The following is a 24206-nucleotide window of genomic DNA, read 5'->3' as shown; positions in this document are numbered from 1 at the left end:
AAGGGGTGTATTGGTACTTTGAACCAATGTTTTAAAAGGCGTAGGAGGCATACACCTAGTGGCGCTCCCAAAATGCCCTAAGGCGTATGCCAAAGGCAGTGACACCTCTGAGGCGTACACCTCAAGTGCAAGAGGCATATGCCTCATGTGCTTTTTTCATGAGGCATGCTAGAGGATATGCCTCATGTGCCTCATGCACATCTTATATAAAAAGACAAAAAAAAAAGAAAAAAAGAAAAAAAGGAAAAGAAAAGAAAGGGAAGGGAAAGAAAAAGAAAGAGAAGAAAAAAAAGAGAAAAGGAAAGGGAAAGGAAGAAAAGATAAGGGAAAAGAAAGTGGTTTGCCCCCTGCCCCTTCAGTTGGGGCCCCGTCCCCCTTTTTGATGCAGCCCAATTTGTTTTTCTAAGTTAGGGGGGTCTTCAGCCCAATTTATTTCAACTAATGTTATGCATCTTTATTCTTCTTAATATAAAAGATTTTTATTAAAAATAAAGAAAAAATGAGATCTCCCCTTTCTCCTAACCCCCCTCCTCTTAAGGAGGCTTACACCTCCTTGTGTTTGGGAGGCTTATGCCTCTTGTGTTTTGAATTACGCCTCACACCTCTAGGTAGTGGAATGCCTCGCATCACGCATCCGCATTTTAAAACATTGCTTTGAACCTTGTGCCCATACATTTTTTTTTTCCAAAAATAGTTTAAGGGGTAGGTATTAGGCCTATCTACCCCCTGAAATAAGTTAAACCCTGAAAACATGTTTATTTAGTGTATCAATGACTAGGGGTGGCCACGAGCCAAGCTTTTCACGAGCTATTCGAGCTCGAGCTTGAGCCCAATAAAGCTGGGCTCGTGAGGTTCGCGAGCCTAATCAAGCTTTTACATATATAGACACATATAAAAGATAATAAATATAAAAGTATTGTACATATAGAAAATAATATATATATATATATGTATAAATATATAAAAAATAAAAATGTTATATATAATATTTTTATTTTTTATATATAATAATAACTAGTTTTTGTAATTCTTAATTTTTATATTTCATATAAAAAAATAATTTTTATATGTATGTAGATTTTTTATTTTATAAAACATTTGGCTCATAGTTGAGCTTGAGTCGAGCTAAGCTCGAGCTCAAGGCTCTAGCTCAAATCGAGCTCGAGCTTGAGCCTTATACTTTATTGGTGAGTCAGGCTCAAATAGCCAGGTATTCAGCTAGGCTCAACTCGGATCCACCCCTATCAATGACTGCCAATATGATACATGAAGCTGTTTAAAGATATTTCAGCTGGTGATTTGATGAGAAAGTGGAAGGGAATTGCTGATTCCACTCCTCCTAAGGAAAGTTTAAGGCTTGTTTGGTCTCCGATTTCCAGTGGTTTCATTAAGTTGAATTTTGATGGCAGCAGTGAAGGAAGCCCGGGTCCTTCAAGCATTGGAGGAGTTTTTGGTAATGAGGAAGGGAAAGTTATTTCTCTTTTCTTTGGTCCTATTGGAGTGAGGGGTTCTTTGAGATCTGAAATATTGGTAGTCTTGGAGGGCATTCAAAAAACAGAGTTGAATATTCGGAAGTTATCAATTGAGGGAGACTCAAAACTAGTCATTACATGGTTGCAAAAGGAAGAGGAAGTGGGTTGGTGAGGGTTCATCCATGAGAAAGGAAGAATCAAGCGGCTGATGCAAGACATGGATGTTACTCTAAAATGGGTTGAAAGAGAGGCTAATTCTTTTTCTGATTCTCTGGCCAAACAAGGGGTCGGAAGGAATCGATTGCTTTTTTTCTGTTAATAAGGTTCAAAATTTTGATACAACATGCCTGTATTGGGTGTAGTGTATCATATTGTATCAGTGGCTTGTTGATATGTGAAATACAGGTGTTTTGGGGTCAAACCCCATTTCAGGAGGTAGGCATGCCTTAAACAGTTAAACCAACCCTTCTGAAAAGGTTTGAAAAAAAAAACTAAAAAAATATAAGCATGGGATTCAAAGTACCAATACACCCCTTCTGAGTATCAGGGCGCATTGGTACTTTGAACCTTGGGTATATGACCATTATTAGAGAAAAGAAGTCCTTTCTGAGTATCATTCTTCAAGTAACATAAGATTCATCATACTGTTTGCATATGAGAAGTCTTGGTGCATGTATTGACTGAAAACACTAACAGCATAAGAAATATCTGATCAAGTTAGACAAATATAATAATCTGCCTATCAACCTTTGATACTCTCCCTTGTCAAGAAACAACTCACCATCGTAAAGTCCATGTTTGATGAAGGACAGGGTAGTCCTATTAACTTAGTTTCTTGTGGTGGGCTTTGTGGGGTGAATGAGGGGCTGTGGGTAATTGGAGATGAAGGATATGGATGGAGAAGCAAGTAGAATGCTTGCTGTCAGGGTAAACGGCAAAAGATAGATCTCCTAGAAGAAGAAATAAGAGAGGGGGGAAGAATGAGAAAATTTTCTGGCAACAAATGGGATTTACTAAACCAATCTTTATTTCATCAAATCTCTCCTTCAGCTCCAATTACAATGATTCTATTTATAGACTCAACTTATTAACTCGAGTGTCCCTTTACAGACTCTAATTTGGATTTGGAAACTGATCTAAAACAACTCTTAATTGCCTTAAAACTAAGACAAATCCACAAGTAACCCATTAGGACACTTAAATAAGGACTCCAACTCCTAAACAACTCTAATAACTGATTACTGATCCCACTACAACTGACTCACTTTAAAGACAATAGAAATTACTAAAAATAGTAAACTGTATATTTACTATAATAGTAATCACAAGAATTACTATAATAGTAATTCCAAAATAGCAATAAAAATCTAAAAAACAGAACCGTATTCTTAAGATACCCACAACTAGAAAATAAAAAAGTGAAACAGTACTGATATCCTATAACCCAAAACCTCTGAAATTGGTTTAGGAATTCAAAAATTGGTTTGTATCCCCATAAATTCTTTTTTTCATCTGCATCAGTGCTTGTAATTAGGATATATAGGAGTCTCTACTGGTGTGGTCCCTAGTTTCTTCACTCCTTGAATAGATCAAGAGTATACTTTCTTCCGTGTTTTCCTTCCCTTTTTGTACATTTAATCATTGTGCTATATGCTATAAGGACTGCACTCTTGCTTTTTTTAGTGAACATCATTTTCTCCCCAATAATGAAAATAGCAAGTGGGAAGTCTAATGATTTTTGGTTGAGTTGATAAGGAAGTTTCAAAGAATTTCTTGTACATCAACCATGAACCTGTTGTATTTGTCCTTTGCTCTTGGTGATTTTTTAAATAAATAGGCGATTAATATTGTATTACATACAATATATTACCAAAAAGGGCAGTCATCCCATTTATATATAATATACAATGTTCTTTTAGTGGTTTTTGTATTTCTAATTTTCATTTTCTTTGTTCTTTTCCCAGCTTTTAATTCCCCCCCCCCCTTTGTATTATTCTTCTTAAATTTCTCTTTTTTTCTTTCTTATTTTGCTTTGATAAGTAAAGAAAGGATTTATTAATGAAACAGAAGATGTACATAGCAGCTTCCTGAAAAGAGACGTGAGATGCAGCCTCAGATACAAATTAAATTACAATCGGACCCAAAGCATCTGTTTTTAATGCACCTTTTGCTTGGCTAAGTGATCTGCTATCCCATTAGATGTTCTCCTTTGCCAAAGGATCCTTACAGTCATATTAATGGTTAACCATTTAAATCTTTTCACAGCTTCCCAATAAGTCATATTGTTTATTCTTATTTCATAACAGATAGTTTGGTCTGATGATGCTATCCTCAATATGATAAATTATGTAAGGTAGCTGTTACTGATTTTTTTTTCTTTTCTTATCCTTCTGTTTTCTTATAGGTTTGGTACAGCAATCTTACATTAAGGGATTGGTTAAAGCAACGTTGTGATCAATCTGACTTGGATAAGTTAAAATGGATGTATTATGTGATTAACAAGAGTCCATGGTAAGTTCTTCATTGAAAATGTTACTCATGTATCTGGGGCGGTTGGAAGAATCTTGCTGTTATTTGCTGCTACTTTTTGTTCCTTTTGGGGTTTTTCTTTTATTCTCTATCTTTGCTTGTATTTGTCTTTTTTTTTTATTTGTTTTAATCAATTTTACATTTACTATAAAATGGTGCTACTTATATTTCTATTGTGCACGTATTTTCTGCTTGATATATTTATTTATATAATTTTGCATAAATCTACCTAATAATTGGACTCTTAAAATTCAAACTCCTAAATGATTTCTAGAAATCTCTTCGCAGCCCATGGATTCTTAATAAATCAGGTTAAATTCAACTATGTAACTTGCCATTTTACAGAAGTGAGCTTCCTGAGTAAGCTTCGGAAGCTATCTTAATGAAATGGATTTTGAGATCATTTTCTGACACCAAGCTCCAATTATATATATTGGAGCATTTCTCTATTGATGGGAGTTGGAGCATTTCTCTATTTATCCATTGACTCCCTCCCCCCGTCTCTCTCTCTCTCTCTCTCTCTCTCTCTTAAGTCTGAAAATTTTATACTCTTCAATGTAATTGCGAGATGATATAAAATTAGTTGGATCACTATTAAACCCTGGAGTTTCTAGATGTAAAACAAAGGGAAACCTCTTGTGTAATTCTAATTCAAGCACTCCAAAGATGCTTATTGTTAATAAAATTTATTTATAGATTGAAATAGCTAGAATGGTTCACCACCAACTTATATTCTCATTGCTAATGACCATTTTTATATCATGTTAGATTCGCATCGTATGTTTTTTTTGGATAGATGTTTAAATAAGCTTATATAGATATCTTAATGAAATGGATTTTGAGATCATTTTCTGACACCAAGCTCCAATTATATATATTGGAGCATTTCTCTATTGATGGGAGTTGGAGCATTTCTCTATTTATCCATTGACTCCCTCCCCCCGTCTCTCTCTCTCTCTCTCTCTCTCTCTCTCTCTCTCTTAAGTCTGAAAATCTTATACTCTTCAATGTAATTGCGAGATGATATAAAATTAGTTGGATCACTATTAAACCCTGGAGTTTCTAGATGTAAAACAAAGGGAAACCTCTTGTGTAATTCTAATTCAAGCACTCCAAAGATGCTTATTGTTAATAAAATTTATTTATAGATTGAAATAGCTAGAATGGTTCATCACCAACTTATATTCTCATTGCTAATGACCATTTTTATATCATGTTAGATTCGCATCATATGTTTTTTTTGGATAGATGTTTAAATAAGCTTATATAGATATTGACAAGGTTTTAAAAGGCTAAAGGCATACTTGAGGCGTAATGAGCCAAAAAGGTGAAGGTTTTAAAACCCTAAAGGCATACTTGAGGCGTAATGACCCAAAAAGGTGAAGGTTTTAAAAGGCTAAAGGCATGCTTGAGGCGTAATGACCCAAAAAGGTGATGCGTAAGCCTCGGATCTTAAGAACAAAATTATTTAAAGTTTATAAGTTGATAAAAATACCATATAATATACTTAAAAAAATAGAATGTATAAATATCCATAAAATAAAAGTTTATAAGCAATAAGTTTTAGGCGTTATTGCATTAAATAAAATAATAATGAATCAACTAACAATTATAAACATTTTACATTTCATGTTTAAAAATGCAAAGTTCTCAAATAATTTAAATGACCAAATTGGAAGAAAGGAAACATATGAAGAATCATCCATTTAATTGGATATTAAATTTATGGCCATTTAATAGTTCAGAAGAAAGAATATAACTTGATTAATTTGGTCTATACAAAAAATCAATAAAAAGAAAATAAATCCATTAGGAAAAGAAATGAGAAAAATAACAAACCTAGGATGTTAGAATTAGAATAATAAGAAAAACCACTTGATATATCCACGAGAAACTAAGAACTTGATTGGCCCATTTTGCATTGAACTCTCCTATAACTCTAATAGAAACTAATAGAAGTTGATTTCCCCAATTGGTTTTTCTTTTTACTTTTTATTTATTTGGCTCATAATTATTGAAGTGCTTCTTCCATATATTTTGAACTAAAAGAAAATGCATCAAATATATATTTTTTTGTATTGAATCACTAAATAATCATTGATACTTATTTGAGGCTTACGCCTCACACCTTGAGGCTCGAGGCTTACGCCTCATCCTGACAAAGGCTTAAGCCTCACACAAAAGTTGTGAGGCTTAAGCCTTGAGTAAAAATCTGTGTGCCTCGCCTCAAGGCGTAAGCCTCACGCCTCAAGGCTTAAGCCTTTTAAAACAATGGATATTGAAGTCAATGCGTTTTCTCGTGTAAAATGCATTGAAGGGTTAACCTTGAATGTTCCATTCCACCACTGGGCAAGCTTCTGCTACCCACTGTTAACTTCAACTTTTTTCTTTCCTACATGTTTCCTCCAGGTTCTCAAACTGGATACCTCCAATGGGAATAGGATAAAGCTGAATTTCGATAGGTATAGTAGGGACAATCAGTGTCTAGTATCCATCAGGCATCAATGGGCATTTAAAGATTGTAATGGGTTCATATTGGCCATATTGTATAGATCGGTGGGGCAAGGAAACTCTATAAAAGTAAAATTTTCAGCAACATTATGAGGATTGAGATTAGCTAAAGAATACAATTATAGGAACATATAGAATTGGAGTGGAATTCTGCAATGGTAGTAAAATGGATTTAAGAATAAGGATATGACCCCATTGCAACATAGGAACAGTATGAAGGAGATTAAAACACGGAAAAAGGAAAGGGTCATAGAAGTAAAACCGGTACAAGGATCAGCAATTGGATTGGCTGATATCCTGGAAAAACAAGGGGTAAACTGAGGGTAGTTATTCCAGAAAATGATTAAGGTATAGAAAGGTCGTGGTGGCACCCTCAACTATCAAACCTTTGAGATGCTTGGTATCCTTGTAAAATTTTATTTTATTCTCCTATAAGTTGATGTTATCAAAAATAAAAATAAAGCTGTCAGTGTTAAACAATCCCTAAAATAGTCATTACCTAATGTTGATTACGTCTATTTAGGGTCTTGGATGGGGTAACTGTATAGGACCTAACTTTTGGCAATTTCTTTTACGAAGTGGCCTCTCTTAGACTTGATCTAGCTTCTCACTATTCTGAGCCCGGGTTTTACCATTACACAGAGAAAAGTCCCTTCTTAAATGTTGAATAGTACCTATAACTTTAAATATGTTGAAGCGTTGAAGCATAAATATAAGTATAATTACGTACATACATGTATGTATCTTAGTCTTGTCCCAACGGTATGGGCTTGGCTACATTAATCTCCAATTTCCACTCTATTCGGTGCCATATGTGTTGTCAAAATATAGGCCCTTCAATCATTTCTCAGTACTTCAACACATATCCTTTTGACTTGCAACTCTAGATGCTTCCAACTTGCAACAGATCACTTCTTCTCACTAGTACTTTTGATGGTTTTCTATTGGGTCCATGTTCACAATTTTTTATATCAATGGATGTTTCTTTATTCAAAGATGGGGAAACTTTGAGGATATTTTGTTAATTTCACTAAGGTATTCTGAAGACCTAGAGAAATCAGAAAACATTTCTTTTAAGGCTTCATGGACTACTAAAAGAAATCTAATTGCAGATTTAAGACTTGAGAAAAAAATAGTAAATGCATATCAAATAAGAGAAGATTAAGAGGCTTAAATAGACATTTCTCTTTGTCTCTCTTTAGTCTTTTAACCATCTTCTCTTCTATATTTACAGTTAAGTATGTATCCACTTTTGTAATTGTCTGTCTTTTTCCTTTTCCTTTTTTGAATTATAATGATTTAGTAAGCAAATAGCATTCAGAATAATAAGGTAATCATGCTGTCAAAAATCCCCATTTATTCTCAGCAAATGATTTTTAAATATTTTTCATGATTTTAATTACATATTAGAAAGTTATGAATCTTATGATGATAGTCTAAAATTTTAAATCTAAGATGCATAATTTATCAATGAAATTTGAAGTATCTGTATTGTAAAAGAAATTAAATGTTTTGAAATGCCTATTGTATCAAATTAAAGTGCATAAGCATAAAATATTAAACATAATATCATCATCTAAGCTTTGTCCCAACTATACGGGGTTGGCTACATGAGTTCTGCTTTGCCATTCCATCTGTTCAGTGTCATTATCCATTGTTAATTTGTGAGTGCTTAAATCATTTCATACTACAACCCATGTCCTTTTTGGTGTTCCCCTAGCTCTTCTAGCCCCCCTTCAACTTTTAACCAAGATTTAAAATGTTGGTGTCGAAGGAAATATTGGTCATCCAAATATAGGAAATTTTTTGTGTTGGTACCTATGGAAAGGGATATATGTCATGGAAATATAGGAAATACATGGACATTTCAAACCATGCTTGTAACAGATCATTTCTCATGTGTGTTATATGATATAAAACATATTCAAAGTCAAAATATGGAAGTCAAAGCAAACATTTGTAGATCTTACCAAAGTTCTTCAAGCATGTGAAGCTTTCATTCTGTTTACTTATCTTGTAGTTGCATTACCTAAAGTGGCTATTGTAATGTTAAACACTATGCATTTTTAACTCTTGAAGATTGGCCCTCTGCCTCCTTAAAGGTTCCTTGAGGAAAGCCAAGCAAATCCATTTAGGGGTTTGTGGGAATGCCCTCAACTTGAATTTTTGGCTTGTTATACAATGGGGCTGGTTTTGTGCTTTTAGTTGTAGTTGGTTGTATTTTAGGATTTGTGGTCAAATATTAGTCGTATTACTTTTGCTTCTTTAGTGGAAAATTTTCCATTTAAGATACTATTGAAGAACTAAAGCTTTAGTTATTTGAAACGTCTTTCTTTTTGTTTATTTTAAAAGTTAATATATTTACAAACAATAATAAAATTTATTAGTTGATAAACCATTACAAAGGTGTAAAGAATAAAGGAATCAAAATGCATGCCTTTTGAAAGGGGCTATACCTGGGTTAAAACGAGGAATGCTTTACAATTTGCACTAGGCATGCATGAGGCATTGCTTTTAAAACACTGGAAATATCACCCAATATATCAGCCATGTGGTGTAGATGTGAGAGAAAAAAATCTTGGAATATATTGTATTACCCTTAGCAAAATGGGGAGATTTCACCAAATCTTGACGATATTGTATAACATGTTTGGTGGTACTCCTAAGCTCATACATGTATTCTAGTTTATCATATCTCATCTAGTTTACCACTCATCCATATCAGAGTTGTCTTTTAGTCTACACTCATCTTTTGGAGATGTTATTTCTTGACTACCTAGCACTCCATATAACATTGCTGTTTTTATAACCGCTATATAAAATTTATCTTTTAGCCTATGTGCCGTTCTCATATCAAATAGGACTTCAGATGCACCCCTTCATTTTGCCCATCAAACTATGTGGGTGACATACCCAATCTCTCCATTGTTGTGGGTTATTGAACCAAGGTAGTGAAAGAGGTGATGTTGATGGTGAAGAGACTTGAACCTCTGACTTCCTATTCTCATGCAATAACATGTTACCACTAAGCTTTGATAGCATTTTTGAGACTTGAACCTTGCATCACTTGTATGAAAACAAGAATAACTACAAGGTCATGACACACATGTTAAAATGTATATGATATATTATATATTCACATAGATGATATTATGGGTCACTGAATCAACCCAGTAATCAAACTGTTTGATCTGTGATCTAGTGGCATTTCTAGTTTTATGAACATCTGATAATGCTGGTCTTTTGGATGCACACTAGTGACAGGTGGATCTTTTAGTGAATCATCCATAAACCTTATAATACAAATGCATGTAGTTATTAAGAAAAATTAAGCAAAAAAAATGTCCAAAGTGAAAAAATGCATGAAAATTAATAATAGTTAATTGAAACTTAAATAATGTGAATGTAAAGATTCCATCATAGATGCATATCGTCTGAAAGTGACAATAGTTTGCTCAAATCATACCGAATTCACATGATATTGAGCTCATTGGCAAACTTTGTAACAGTAAGGAATCAATGCTCTTACACCTATTCTTCTCAAACTTGATTCCATGCTTTATTGTAAATTACCTGTCATTTTTTCTCTTTCAATTTGCTATTGCCTTTTGGTGGTCTTCAACTTTTCCTCCATATCACTGTTTGCCTTCTCTTTCTGTTTGTGTGCTTTCTTTTTTTGTGTACCTGACTATCTCTGTTATACTGAAATGCTAGCTATGCTTTTTTTACATTGAGGTTACTTTTTATGTTCTTAACTTCTTATAACAGGTCGTGCCTTGATGAAAACAAAGCCTTTTTGACAACGGCAGATTCAGCTATTAGGTTGCTTCCTGAATCCGTCAAGCCTATACCTGGGTGGAAGGGACTTGAATATAGAGCTGCATTTCCCATGCAGAAACCTCCTGGTGCAAATTTCTACCCACCAGACATGGACAAAATGGTAAAATATTCTCAATTATATTATATAGGACAGAGATCCATTGGTTTTTTTGGATACACTAATGTTTCTTAAATGACTGACTACAAGTTTACACAAATTTTCCAAAAAAAATATTGTACATCCAATTTCAAAGTTGTCTTCTTTCTATTTCATTATGAAAACCCATTTATTGTAGGAATTTGAATTATGGAAGAGCAATTTGTCAGAGGAACAACAAGAAGTTGCAACCGGATTTTTTAATGTTATTAGAAGACATAGTGAATCCAATTTGGATTCTTCTTCTCTCTATGATACATTTGGCAGCACTAATCAAGTTAAGGTCCCCATCCATGATCTTTTCATTGTTCCCTTCTCTCATGAATATAAGCCTTTTCTAGTAAAAGCTTCTGAATTTCTGAATAAAGCAGGGGACATTACCGATTGTGCAAGGTATATTTGTTGCTTCAATGGAAACTATAAGTTCATTTACAAGCTATCATATTATTCAGGAATGTGTCTGTTGATTTCAAATTTATCTCCTGTTGTGCAGTTTAAAGAGGCTGCTGAAAGCAAGAGCTGATGCTTTTCTTTCAAATGACTATTATGAATCTGACATAGCTTGGATGGAATTGGTCAGTATGTATCATGCTGGTTGATATAGAAAACTAGGAAGGTTAATTTAGAATGTAGGATTTTGCTTCTGCCAAATTTGAATGCCTAGGCACCTAGGCCACTAGGCATCCCTTGTCATCTGGAATTGCCTATATGCCTTGACAACTATGAAACAAGTAGTGACTCTTTGGCAGCAAATGCTAGTGAGCCTGAAAATTGACCTCCAATCTGCATATTGATGGCAAATAATAGTCTTGACCTCCAATCTAGGATGCAAAGACTTCTAAATAGAATAAAATCACTTTTATGATATTTAGGAATATGCTGTACATTTCTTAATTATACAAACAATTAATTTCAATAGCATGTTCTTTTATTCATTTTCAGGACTCTAAACTGGATATTACTATGGGTCCATATGAAACATATGAGGACACTCTTTTCGGATACAAGGTATAAATGATGTGGCCAACTTATTATTTCTTAAGCTTTTGCATACAAGGCATGAATGATATAGCCAGTTTTTGTTTCTGTTCCCATCTTCATATTTTATCTCTGTAAAGTAAAGTCCGTGAACCACTCACTGTGGCATGATACTGAAGTCCCCAATAGACATAGTTCAAGAATCCTGTTGTTTTTTCCCTGATTGTTAAGAATCCTGTTTACTTTATCTTTGGTTATCTTTATTTTTGATGTAATCAAACTACCTGTATTTTACAGGAGCAAATTGATTAGAACATTACCTCAGTAGCTTCGTAGGAGAACTTTCATACTAAATTTCTATTTTATATGATTATATCTTAAGACTAACTCTACATAGGAACAATTGCTACTCTGTTGCCTTTAATCTCTTTTCCATTTATTTTTTTATGGGTGATCAGTGTAGAAATTTGGAGTGTTTGACAATAGTGGCTCCTTTTTCCCATGTTCTACATAAACATCTTTTTTTTTGTGGTTTTAAAAACTATTTTACACTAACAGGTATATACTTTTCATTTTAGTAATTACATGTCATTATTTGTCATCCAATTTGATGGTTCAGAGTGCTAGTTTATTTCACTTTGTTCCTCATCCAATTAGTTAGATAATATCGTTCCATAAATGCATGTTTTATGAAAGCACATTAATATCATCATGTTATTTGTCACTAGATTTTTTTCCTTGGTGATGTTACTAATATTATTTGTTAATACATGATATCTAGGCTACTTTTGAAGCATTTATTGGAATAAGAGATGACAAGGCAACCTCTCAAGTTAAACTCTTTGGTGATCACTTGCAGGTATATTTAGTATCATTATCCACTCCCTACATTTCTATTTCTGCTTGCTTTTCTTCTTTTATATAATTGCAAATCTTTTGTCAGATGTTGGAGCAAAATCTTCCATTGGATGACATATACAAATCAAAAGAAGTCGCTGCTGCACCTATTCGTGTGATTCAACTTGTTTACAACGCAGGGGTGAGTTTTCAGTTGTTCTCTAGAATATTTCTTAAGGATGACACTATTTTCAAGGCAGCAAAGATCCAATGTTCTTGCTTTCAAGGCTTTTACATGGGCATGCTTCTGGCACTGTTTCATGGGCTTTTGGACCAAAATTCACTTGATTCAGTTCCTGTCTACTCCACGTCGAATAAAACTACCTGATAATTTGCTGCTCCACTTTTTTTTGGACCAATAAATGAGAAAATTTCATTAATAGAAAAAGGTAAATAGTGAATACAACACCAACTTGAAGATCGACTTTGGAAAAACCTGTGTGGTTGGAATGAATTTGGAGGATCGGGAGGTAGAGTCTATTGCAGGTTGCTTAGATTGTTCCACCTCTTGTTGGCCTTTGACCTACTTAGGTCTTCCCCTAGGTGTCAATCCTAAAGAGAGTCGGTTTTGGGTTCCTATTGTGGAAGGATTTGAAAAATGCTTGGCAGCCTGGAAAAAGAATTACATTTCTATAGGGGGTAGAGTGACTTTGATTAGGGCTACACTTGCAAACCTTCCAATTTACTTCCTTTTAGTCTTTAGGATTCCCTTGAAGGAGGCTAAGAAATTAGAAAAGGCAATGAGGGATCTTTTGTGGAAATCAGGGGAAGTGAAAAAGGATCACTTGATTAGATGGGAGATAGTTAGTCAAAGAAAGGAAGAGGGGACTTGGGGATAGGGAATTTCGTTCCAGCTCAGTTCTTAGGGTGTTTCCTATTAAAGAGGTTTGGGTTAGACCTATCCCCCCTAAAATTGCTATTTTCTGCTGGGAAGTTTACTATGGTAAGATCAATACTTTGGAAAACTTACAATAGAAGAAACCTTACTTGTGTCTTTCCCTTAATTGGTGTTTTCTTTGTAAAGCTCAGAATGAGGATTGTTACTACTTACTAATATCTTATCCCTTTGTTGTAGCTTTATGGATTTGAATCTTTGTTTTGTTTGGATGTAGGTGGAACCTGCCATCTGATGTAAGTATATTGTTTAATCCATCTACTTTTGGGTAGCACACACGGTGAGGGAGAATTATGTGGGAATGTACTAGAGAAGCTCTTTTGTGGACAATTTGGGAAGAAAGGAATGCCAAAATCTTCTTAGGAAAGGAAAGAAGTCTCTCTGAGGTGAAGGAATGCACTTTGACAAGAATCCATTGGCTGAAAACATTAAACTTCTTTGCTGGTTTTTCCTTTGATGATCTTTGGAGAAATTGGCTAGTAGTGGCTAATACCTCTACTAGGATGAATAGAAGAGCAGTAGAAGGGACACCTCCAAAGGGTGTCATTAAGCTGAACTTTGATGGGAGTAGCCAAGGTAATCCAGGACCTTCGGGTATAAGAGGGGTCCTAAGAATAAGGATAACAACATTATCTGCTTATTTTTAGGACCAGTGGGAGTGGATGACTCTAGAAGAGCAGAGATACTAGCTACTGTGCAAGGGATCCAGATTGCAAACCAGCTTGGGGTGGAGTACTTATTAATTGAAGGTGATTCTCAGGTAGTGGTGGGATGGCTTTTGAACCCGGATTCTGCCATTTGGGGTTATATAGATCTCCTTAAAAAAGTGAATTGGCTGACTAGCAACATGACAGTGTTCAGTGGGTGAACAGATCAGCAAATGCTATAGCTGATTCATTAGTCAAACAAAGGACTTCTCGGGACTGCCTATAATGGACTACCTTGTAATTTGTTCAAATTGAATTTGAGAATCTATCTTTAATTTTTTTTGAAGAGGTCACACCTTGTTCCTCTTCTTGGGATGCTTGTAACTCTTATCTTCTGTGATTAATAAATTTCTTCATTCATCAAAAAAAAAAAAAATACAACAAAAGTTTACAAACAGTGGGACATAAACCCTCTTATCTCTCCCTCAAGAAACTCTTTCTTATTTTTACAACTGTTCCCAAAATAGTTGATCTCTTCCCACCCTTTGTTTGGTTAAAGCATCATCTAAGGAATTGGCACTTCTTTTGATGCATTGGATCTCTTCCCATCCCTTATTTTTACAATTTGCTGCTCAACTTTATATTCTAGCTTCCATGTCCAACTGGCTTTAAAACCTTAAGCTTTTTGACCCCATCTATTACCACCATTATTCTTTTTTCTAACTTGTATTCATAGTTCAAGTACATGATTATAAATTATTTAGGAATCTTCATTTTTTTTTACTGTTTTAGTTATTTTGTATAGGAGCTCTGGTATGTTCTCTGTCTTGGTTGCTTCATCAGAGTCTGTGATAGATCTGATCAAAATCAGAAAGTTTTTTTTCTAATAATTAAAGAAATATCTCAAACTAAAAAAATGCTTGTAAATCACCACAACATTAAATGACAAAGAATATGTGATTAATCAAGAAGAAATTAGGTGAAATAGAGAAGAGAATTAGTGGGAAGAAGAAAGGAGAAGAAAAGAGAAATTAGTATTGGAGAAGTAAAAGTCAAGGCATAACTGCTGCCCTGTTGTATTTTATACGATCTGTTCATAACTGCAAATAAAAGGACAATTCTGCCCCTACAAGGTGGCAGCAAATGAAGAGAAAATAAAGATGGCCCCACAGGCCTATTACATAATCAACCTAATCAAAAGAAGAAATAAATGAAAGCCCACTATGCAGGGGTAAGGTTGCATCCATCTATCCCTCCCCAGACCCCAAATTAGTGGTAGCCTCGTGCACTGGGCTGCCCTTTAGAGAGATGCAGCATAAACACTTGGAGGTAAAAACGAAAAATCCAAAAAACCCAACAATTGAGAGTGTGTAGTATTGAGGTAAAACCAAAAGAACCCAACAATTTACAAAATCAGTAAAGAAAAGGAACCAGACATCTTCAATAACAATATCATAGCTAGACCAGAAGTTTGAAGTTCAATCCAAAAGTGATCTCTCCATGTCTTCAAACTCTGGGTGAGCCATCACCCACTGTACAATAAGGTTTTCCTTGTCAGCATATAATCTCTTGCAAATTTGTTTGTGTTAGGACATATTGAATTCCAACACTCCATGGATTCTTGATGGGCACTTCAACATAAAATTTTCCTCCATGTACTTGCTTATCTGATCTAAATGTTTGTCTAATATACACAATGAATGGCATTTGTGTTCTAAAAACCATTGTTAAGATGGTTTGGTCATGTGCATAGAAGACCATCAACAATACCCATAAGAAGTGATTTGTTGCAAGTTGAAGGGGTTAGAAGTGCTAGGGGTAGACCAAAAAGACATGAGTAGAAGTAGTAAGAAATGATTTAAATGCCAATAATTTAGCCATGGATATGGAATTAAATAGAATGGAATGGAAAAACAGGATTCATGTGGCCAACCCCATATAGTTGGGATTAGGTGTGGGTGATGATGATGATACCTATATACTCTCTCCTTGAACACAAACAAGACTGTTTCTCAATATGTGTCATAGCTCAGGACTTAGGTTGAGGAAGAGGCTTGAGATAGGTCGAGACAGCCCTAGTTCTAGACCCCAACACATTCTTAGAGGATGCTTACCATGATGTGTCTATACTTGAGATTTGGAGTTTGGGCTTTATGCTCTAATGGCCTCTTTCCTTATGCATCTTTTTTAGCTATCTTATCTCCTTCCTTTTCTTCCTATAGGGTTATTTTGGCTAAAGCTATTTGCAATATACCACCTACCTATGTTTATTACACTTCATTGGAAGGTTATATGTCAGAGGACCAGTGCTTGTAAGCTCCTCCAAAAGAGGAGGCCTAACTGGTTCTTTTCACCTAGTATTTGCGTTTTACGCATGACAAGTTGTGAGACTACTGATTACTTGCTAACTCTTGTCCTTTTGCTACTAATTTTTTGATGTTTTTTTCTTTGGCCTTTTTAAATATGGGTAAATACCTCCAAGGGGCATGGATTTTTTATTTTATTTTTTTTTTGAGGAATCCTTCTCTCCCATCCAAAACAAGAGAGAAAATCTTGAACAGATGCATAACAGATGCTTTCCTTTGGACTGTGTGGGAGGAAAAGAATGCAAGAATTTTTAGAGAAGAGACGCATACTCAAGTAACTTTGATTGAGAACATCATGATGAAGATGACTCATTGGGTTAAATTGATGCTTATATTTAACTCTTTCTCGGTGGAATATATCATAGATCCATAGGGGGTGACAATATATTGCCTCTTTGTCTAGAATCATTATCCCTCTTGGTCTCAACTCAACCATTTACTTTACTAACTTTGTAAAACTGAATTTGGAAGCAGTAGAAAACTGCTGAATCAAAGAATCTATAAAGAAAATAGATATTTCTTGAAGAAGAAGAGAAAGAGAAAGAGAAGAAATTGAGAAAGAAAAAGAGAGCAATCAATTCTGGCCATCCTCCTCACTAGTATTTATACTTTTAATAAAAAAGGGTACAATGACTAATATGCCCTTATAGGTGGCTAACACATAAAACTACATATATAACTTAAAAGAACCACTGAAAAGGGACCCAACAAGAGTGTTGTGGTCCCCACTTCCTATGTACGAGCGAAGGTGTTCAGATCAAACAATGCAAATGAATGTTTTGAAAAGAACCTTGCTTCGTATCTGTTAGAGTATGGAGTTATCCATCAGAGCAGTTGTTCTTACAATCCGTAGCAGAATGGTGTTGCAGAGAGGAAGAACAAACACATTGTTGAGATTGCAAGAAGCATGATCACATCTACTGTTCTAGTTCGGTTTTGGGGTGATGCAGTTCTCACAGCTGTCTTCCTGATTAATAGGGTGCCCTCTCGTATACTTGGATTCAGCACCCCATTCAGCCTCCTTTTTCCTGAGGGGGAGATGTTCCACATTCCTCTCAGGGTATTTGGCTGTGTTTGCTTTGCACATGTTCTTGGTTCTCATTGCTCAAAGCTCGATCCAAAGGCAAAGAAGTATGTTTTTATTGGGTATCTAGAAAATCAGAAAGGGTACTACTGCTATGATCCAGTCTCTAGGAGTTGGTATGTTAATATGGATGTTACCTTTTTTGAGTCCACATCCTTTTTATCAAAGGATCCTTCTCAGGGGGAGTGTTTTGGGGAAGTGAGTGAGTAGTCTATTCCTCTTCCAGTGCTAGTTCCTGTGTCCACTCCTGTTATGATCCTCCTATGTCACCTATCTTACCACCTCCCTTGTGTCCTGCTTCTCAATGTTACTCATGGCAGCAACTTCACAGGGAGGTTGATTCCACTGCAAAAGAACTCACATCACTTCTTATCGGTTCCTTAGAGACTCCAGATTTAGCTGACATGGATTCAGGTATTCCTCTTGATCCTTTTAATGTTTCAATTCCTATTAATTCTACTAACCCCATTACAGATGACTTGGACCTTCCTATTGCACTTAGAAAAGGGAAGAGAAAGTGTACTGGTCATTGTATTTCACAGTACCTATCCTATAGTGGACTTTCTCCTTCCTATCGTGCTTTCCTTTCTTCTTTTGACTCTGTGTCTATACCCAAGGGTGTCAGTGAGGCTCTCTCCGAACTTGAGTGGAAGACAGCTATGTAGGAAGATGGAAATATAGAAAGGTATAAGGCCAGACTAGTTGCAAAATGGTACACCCAAACCTATGGCATTGGTTACTTAGAGACCTTTGCACCAGTTGCAAAGATGACTTCTGTTCGGATCCTTCTCTCTCTTGTTGCCACATACTCTTGGCCCTTGTTTCAACTTGATGTAAAAAATACTTTTTTGAATGGAGATTCGCAAAAAGAAGTGTATATGGATCTTCCTGCTGGTTTCTACAGTGATGCTGAAAAGGGGAAGGTATGCAAACTGAAGAAGTCACTCTATGGTTTAAAACAGTCTCCCAGAGCATGGTTTGACAAGTTCAGGAAGGCCTTGATTGCTTTTGGCTACACTCATACTCAACCAAACCATACTTTGTGAAGTGGAGGGTGTCCTTGGTGTCAGTTCTGATTGTTTATGTGGATGATATTGTTGTCATAGGAAATGACCTAAGTGAGATTGACAGTTTGAAGAAGAATCGATTCAGAGAATTTGAAATTAAGGATCTTGGGGAGCTGAGGTACTTCTTGGGCATTGAGGTTGCAAGATCAAAACATGGACTGATTTTTCATGTGGATGATATTGTTGTTGCAGGAAATGACCTAAGTGAGATTGATAGTTTGAAGAAGAATCGACACAGAGAATTTGAAATTAAGGATCTTGGGGAGTTGAGGTACTTCTTGGGCATTGAGGTTGCAAGATCAAAACATGGAATTTTTATTTCTTAGAGGAAGTATGTTCTAGACTTTTTACAAGAAGGGAAGCTTGGAGCAAAGGCTGTTAGTACTTCTATTGATCAGAATCATAGAATTAATGCATCAGAAGGTGAGCTGGTAAAGGACATTGGGAGATATCAAAGACTTGTGGGGCAATTGCTATATTTATGTATAACAAGACCAGATATCTCCTATGTAGCGAGTGTGATGAGTCAATACATGCATGCCCCACGAGTCCCGCATTGGGAGGCTACTGATAGGATTCTTGCTTATTTGAAGAGACACCCAGGCAGAGGCATACTATTTGTTGAGAATGGACAGTTGAAGTTAGAGGCTTATACAGATGCTGATTGGGCAGGATGCCTTGATGACAGGAGATCTACATTAGGAGTCTGCACTCTTGTTGGGGGTAATCTAGTCTCGTGGAAAAGTAAGAAACAGACAATTGTGGCAAGATCAAGTGCAGAAACTGAATACAAAGCCATGGCACATGGAGTCTCAAAGCTTCTCTGGATCCGCTCCTTGTTAGGAGAGATTGGTGTTGAGGCAGAAGAACCTATGATGCTATACTATGATAATCAGATAGCAATTAACATTGCCCACAACCCAGTTCAGCATGACAGGACAAAGCACATTGAAGTGGATAGACATTTCATAAGAGAAAGGGTGACTTTAGGGGAAGTTTGTCTTCCATGCATTGCTTCTTATTTGCAGCTTGTTGATGTTCTCACAAAAGGTGTTGCAAGGAACAAGCTGGAGCATGATCTACGTAAGTTGGGAATGTGTGACATTTACTCCCAACTTGAGTGGGAGTGTTGAGTTGGGCCGATTTCAAGTTATTGGGCCTAGTCTTTTTTTTTTTTTTTTTTTAATTTGTTAAGTTAGATAGTTATTGGGCTTTAGGCCCATTAGTTTATGTTTTTAAGTTGTGACTGTTCAGCTACTTAAAGTAGCCGCCCTACTGAGGGCATTCTTGTAATCTTTCATTATTTTATTTTAAGGGGTTGGCGATCTATTCAATTTTGGCGACATCCCACTCTCTTTTCTTCTCCTCTCTTCTTCTCCACTGCTGAAACCTTTCAACTTCTTCTACTTTTCTTCACAAGGCATTCATCTAAAACTGTTATCAGCAACTTCTACTATAAGTTTATCATTTTTTGTTAATCTTTAGATTGATTAAACTATGTTAAGCTAGGTGCTTTGTCTTCAAGAATAATTTACTGAAAAGATATGATTGATAAATTTTGATTATTATATCAGGATGTGAAGGGCCCACAGACTGTTGCTTTTAATTTGCCAAATGATGAGCGCATAGTCAAAGACCGTGGAACATCAATGGTTATGCTCAAGAATATTTCAGAGGCAAAGTATGTTAATTTTTATTCATGTTATTACCATCACTTATTTTCTCAATAAGTGACTAGTTTATGCAATTATTTTGGAGTTTCAATAAATTCTGAAATTTCTGAGTTGCCTATCCTAATCAGGTTCAAGCATATTCTTCAACCTATAGCTGGTGTTTGTGTTATAGAGGAACAGAGGAAACATGTTAATTTTGAATCTTTCTTCACCCATACAATTTGCCACGAGTGTTGCCATGGCATTGGACCTCATACAATAGTACTCCCAAATGGACAAGAGTCAACAGTGAGATTGGTAATAACATTTTCTGCTTGTTAAATCTTTAGTTGGCAGCAACTCTTTCAACTGTTATAACTCCTGATTTCTTTTAGAAATGCATCTTGCGTCACATTTGCTTTGTTAATTTATATTAAATAAATTATTACATGCAGCACATTTAGTTTCAAAAATGAAAACAAGTTTAAAATTTTGCCATATTAAATAGAAAACATTTAGTTGGGAAAATAACTATTCTATTTTTCATGAAAGGAAATTTCTTGTTACATGAAACCATGAAAGCATTGACCATAACCACATTACAATTTGATAGTATGGAAAAATGAGTTTTCCAAGGCAGGTTTGTACTTCTTAAGGAATACATTCTTGAGGTGTTTGCTGAATTAACTGAAAGAAGTTTGATCTTTCTTATGGTGAAAGAAGTTTAATTTCTCCTAACATTCATTGGCTATTATGATTTTATCAATGATTTGTCTCCCATTGATAAAAGGCCCCTTAGAATGGTGTTGTTTCAAAAGTAAGGATCTCCTTTAATCTTAGTAAGAGAACTTTGGTAATGATTTTATACAAACTACCCACTATGTTGATTGACCTAAGATTCTCTTGGGTAGCTTGCTTCAGGCCATTTTAACATAAATGCTAGGAATGTGGCATTTTCCCCTCGATTAATGGTTCCTCATAAAGTTCTCTGAAAACTTACAAAAGACCCTCTTTAAAATCTCCCAATAATCTTGATATAATGCTATTGAGAATTCATTCGGCCCAGGTGCTTTAAATCTCTCCATTGAAAATACTTCCTTTCTTATTCCTTCAATGTTCAATTGTTTCTCCAAAGCTAAGTTTTTAATCACTACTTATGTTCAGCCAATTCAATCCTTCTTACTTTTGTTTTCGTAGGAGATGAGTGACAATAAATTCCTTTAAAGTGGTCTACAAAACCATCGCTATTATCTTCTGGTTCTGTTATCTTACCCCCATTTACTGGTAGCTTAGGTCATAGTTTTCAAGGCGCCAAGGCGAAGCTAGGTGACAAGGCATCCCCTTGTCGCCTAGTCGATCGCCTAGTTGACTAGGCAATGGATTTTTTTAAGTAAAAAACATATATCATAGAGTAGTTCCCTAGGATACATAACCATATTTCCTTGATAATTATCCATAATTTTCATAAGAAAAGTATAAACTTCATGTTGAATTATAGAAAATCAACATATTCATGAGTAGAAAAATAAGAAAAAAAAATATAGGGATCTGAACCCTATTTTTGTAATAAGAAAATGTGTTGATTAGACAAAATTCAAAGCTTTTAAGTTCAAAAATTTGTTGGTTAGACAAATTTTAATTTTTCCTTACTTATTGATTCAGGTTTTGAAGTCTTTGAGGGTTCAGTACAGCATTTAGCAATGTCTGTGTTGATTAAACCCTAACAAATAAGAAAATAATAAAAAGAAACTAGTATATAAACACACAAAATAAATATTTCAGTTTAATAAAGTCTTTTATAGTTATAATCTCAAAAATTAAGAATATAGAAGTATTTTATAAGACAATGTACAAAACTGCTTGGTGATTAGGTGAGGCGAGCCCCCAAGGGTGCCTTGTTTCCTAGGCACCCACCTAGGCGTCGGCTTGACAGCTATGGTCTAGATACAATCTTTTTCTTGTTTTTCCTACCATTTTCTAAAGAGTGGACACATTTTGAGTTTCCATCCCCCTCTTTAGTCCACTTGCACTTTGAGTTTCCAAATAGCGGCATCCCTACTACCTATAGATGCCAAGAAATAATTGCTTCCAAGTTCTAGCTCAATCGTTGAATCATTGTATCCAACTACTTAATAGTCCACTAGTGTTCAATACAATGAGAAGTAGATGAGGTACAATGGCACTTTCCTTTGCGAGCTGCAATAGGGAGGTCAAGGTCATTTAGAGAAGGTTGAGGCTTAGTAGTGGAAGGTATGTCATCGCAGTAGTAGTAGTAGGTAAAGGAGCTGTAGTACTTGGATCTAGCATCACAGAGGACATTAGAACTGGCCTGGGCTGCTCATGACCAAAATCGACCTGCGTCCACTGCCTATGAGACACCCTTAACTCCTTTCACTTTTGGCAATTCCCCTCACTACACTCCCTTTCAATGACTGGAACAGGTAATGGGACTTCAGGAACATGATCACCCTCCTCACCACTCTCCCCTTGAGATGAAACCCTAGGATAATAAGGAACATCCTCAAAGAATAACATCCATAGACACAAACCCTAGACCTCTTGGAAATTCCCCTCACTACACTCCCTTTCAATGATTGGAACAAGTAATGAGACTTCGGGAACATGATCACCCTTCTCACCACTCTCCCCCTGAGATGAAACCCCGGGAAAGTAAGGAACATATTCAAAGAAAGTAATAAAATAAAGGAGAAAGCTCTAGATGAATTATTGTATCCAACTCCTTAATAGGCCACAATCAACTGTGTTCCATGATTTCTCCAAACCACCTAGTTGCCACTCACCATTCAGATCACCTTTAACTTTTAACAAGACCCTTTTCCCTATTAAGATGTACTCTCTGAAACTTTTATTGCTTTGTTTGGTCTTTGGATTTTGTGGCCCAAAAACAATACTTTGTTATGAAGAACAAGAAAGGGGAAAGATATATTATGGTAAGAATACACAATGTTAAAATTTCAACATCCCATAGACCATTATGAGAAATGGATATTGTTTTGATCTATTACATTTCTAATTGTTTGGATGTAGGAACTTCAAGAACTCCACTCAGCTCTGGAAGAAGCAAAAGCAGATATTGTGGGACTTTGGGCGCTTAAATTTTTTGTAAATCAGGTCAGTAACTTTTCATAAATGACATTTCAGAAAAACATTATTTTTCTGTTGAAGTTGTAATGGTCTATGCCTGTAATACTCCAGCTAGTGCAAATTGATAATAACTTTTAAAGGTGCATGTAAAAGAACGGACTTTTTTTTTATGTAGCCATGACTCTATTCAGTGTGATGTCTTATTCTCTAGTTTTATTGGCATTTTATATTTAAGAATGATCTTTTTTTTTTTATCAATGAAAAGATGCATTTTTTTTGCTAGTACTTAGGTTAATGTTTAATCTGTTTCAGTCTCTATCTGTGGTTTTTGAAGTTTACTACTGTTTTTCTTTTGATTCTTGATACCTTACCATCAAAATGAGTAATGTTATAATTTAATTGATATCATGAAAAGTAGGTGATGGAGATCATGGTTTCTTTTGCAGTTTCTTAATGTACATTTAAACTTATGTTTATTTATTGAGTTACCATCTACTTAACATTTGATATGTTTACCTGTTATTTTCCTTCTCATGTTCTTGACATTCTTACAGACCTCATTCTAGTTATTCCACCTACTCAAATTCGATATTCTACTTTCACCATTCACCATATAATGTTCCTCAATTAGAAGAATGGGGCAATAATTTCATCCTAGGAGTTGAGGTTGTTGATGAAGTTCAGACAAGGGCTGGGCAATATACACAGCAGAACATTTTTTTGTCAATCCTTCTCACTTTTCTCTAATAAAGTTGGCCTTATTCATAAACTAAAATAGGATTTTGGCCAGGGATAGCCTTTATTTGACTCCTTACTGACTCCTACTCAATGTAAAACTAAGATTTAAACAAGTAAAGCCTACTTAAGAAAACTCAACTTTCAACTCCAAGGCTAACATCTACCGATTCTACTCCTTTAAACTAACCAATAAAATTCCTAGGAAATCTGAAATCTGGAAAATAACTCAACAAAAAAAGTAACAAGTTGGTAACAATAGAAGAACAAAAAAATTACATAAATACCAAGG

General features: G+C 35.3%; 1 protein-coding gene across 3 annotated transcripts in view; it reads left to right on the top strand.

The window, feature by feature from the left end:
- The window catches only part of NUDT3 (nudix hydrolase homolog 3), an 88371-nt gene that overhangs the window by 38284 nt on the left and 25881 nt on the right, over positions 1-24206 (top strand). For all 3 annotated transcript variants that reach the window (XM_088957476.1, XM_088957475.1, XM_088957474.1), the window contains 10 exons: positions 3877-3983; positions 10281-10452; positions 10628-10881; positions 10982-11063; positions 11431-11496; positions 12248-12325; positions 12410-12505; positions 19997-20103; positions 20224-20392; positions 23123-23206. In XM_088957476.1, coding sequence (XP_088813602.1) covers positions 3877-3983; positions 10281-10452; positions 10628-10881; positions 10982-11063; positions 11431-11496; positions 12248-12325; positions 12410-12505; positions 19997-20103; positions 20224-20392; positions 23123-23206 — 1215 coding nt within the window. The remainder of the gene's footprint in view (positions 1-3876; positions 3984-10280; positions 10453-10627; positions 10882-10981; positions 11064-11430; positions 11497-12247; positions 12326-12409; positions 12506-19996; positions 20104-20223; positions 20393-23122; positions 23207-24206) is intronic.

This window comes from Nelumbo lutea, chromosome 8 (assembly GCF_056320005.1).
Source record: "Nelumbo lutea isolate HS-2025 chromosome 8, American lotus-T2T, whole genome shotgun sequence".
Taxonomy (NCBI): Eukaryota; Viridiplantae; Streptophyta; class Magnoliopsida; order Proteales; family Nelumbonaceae; genus Nelumbo; species Nelumbo lutea.
The sequence above is the reverse complement of the archived record's forward strand: the minus strand, read 5'-3'. Positions and strand labels throughout refer to the sequence as shown.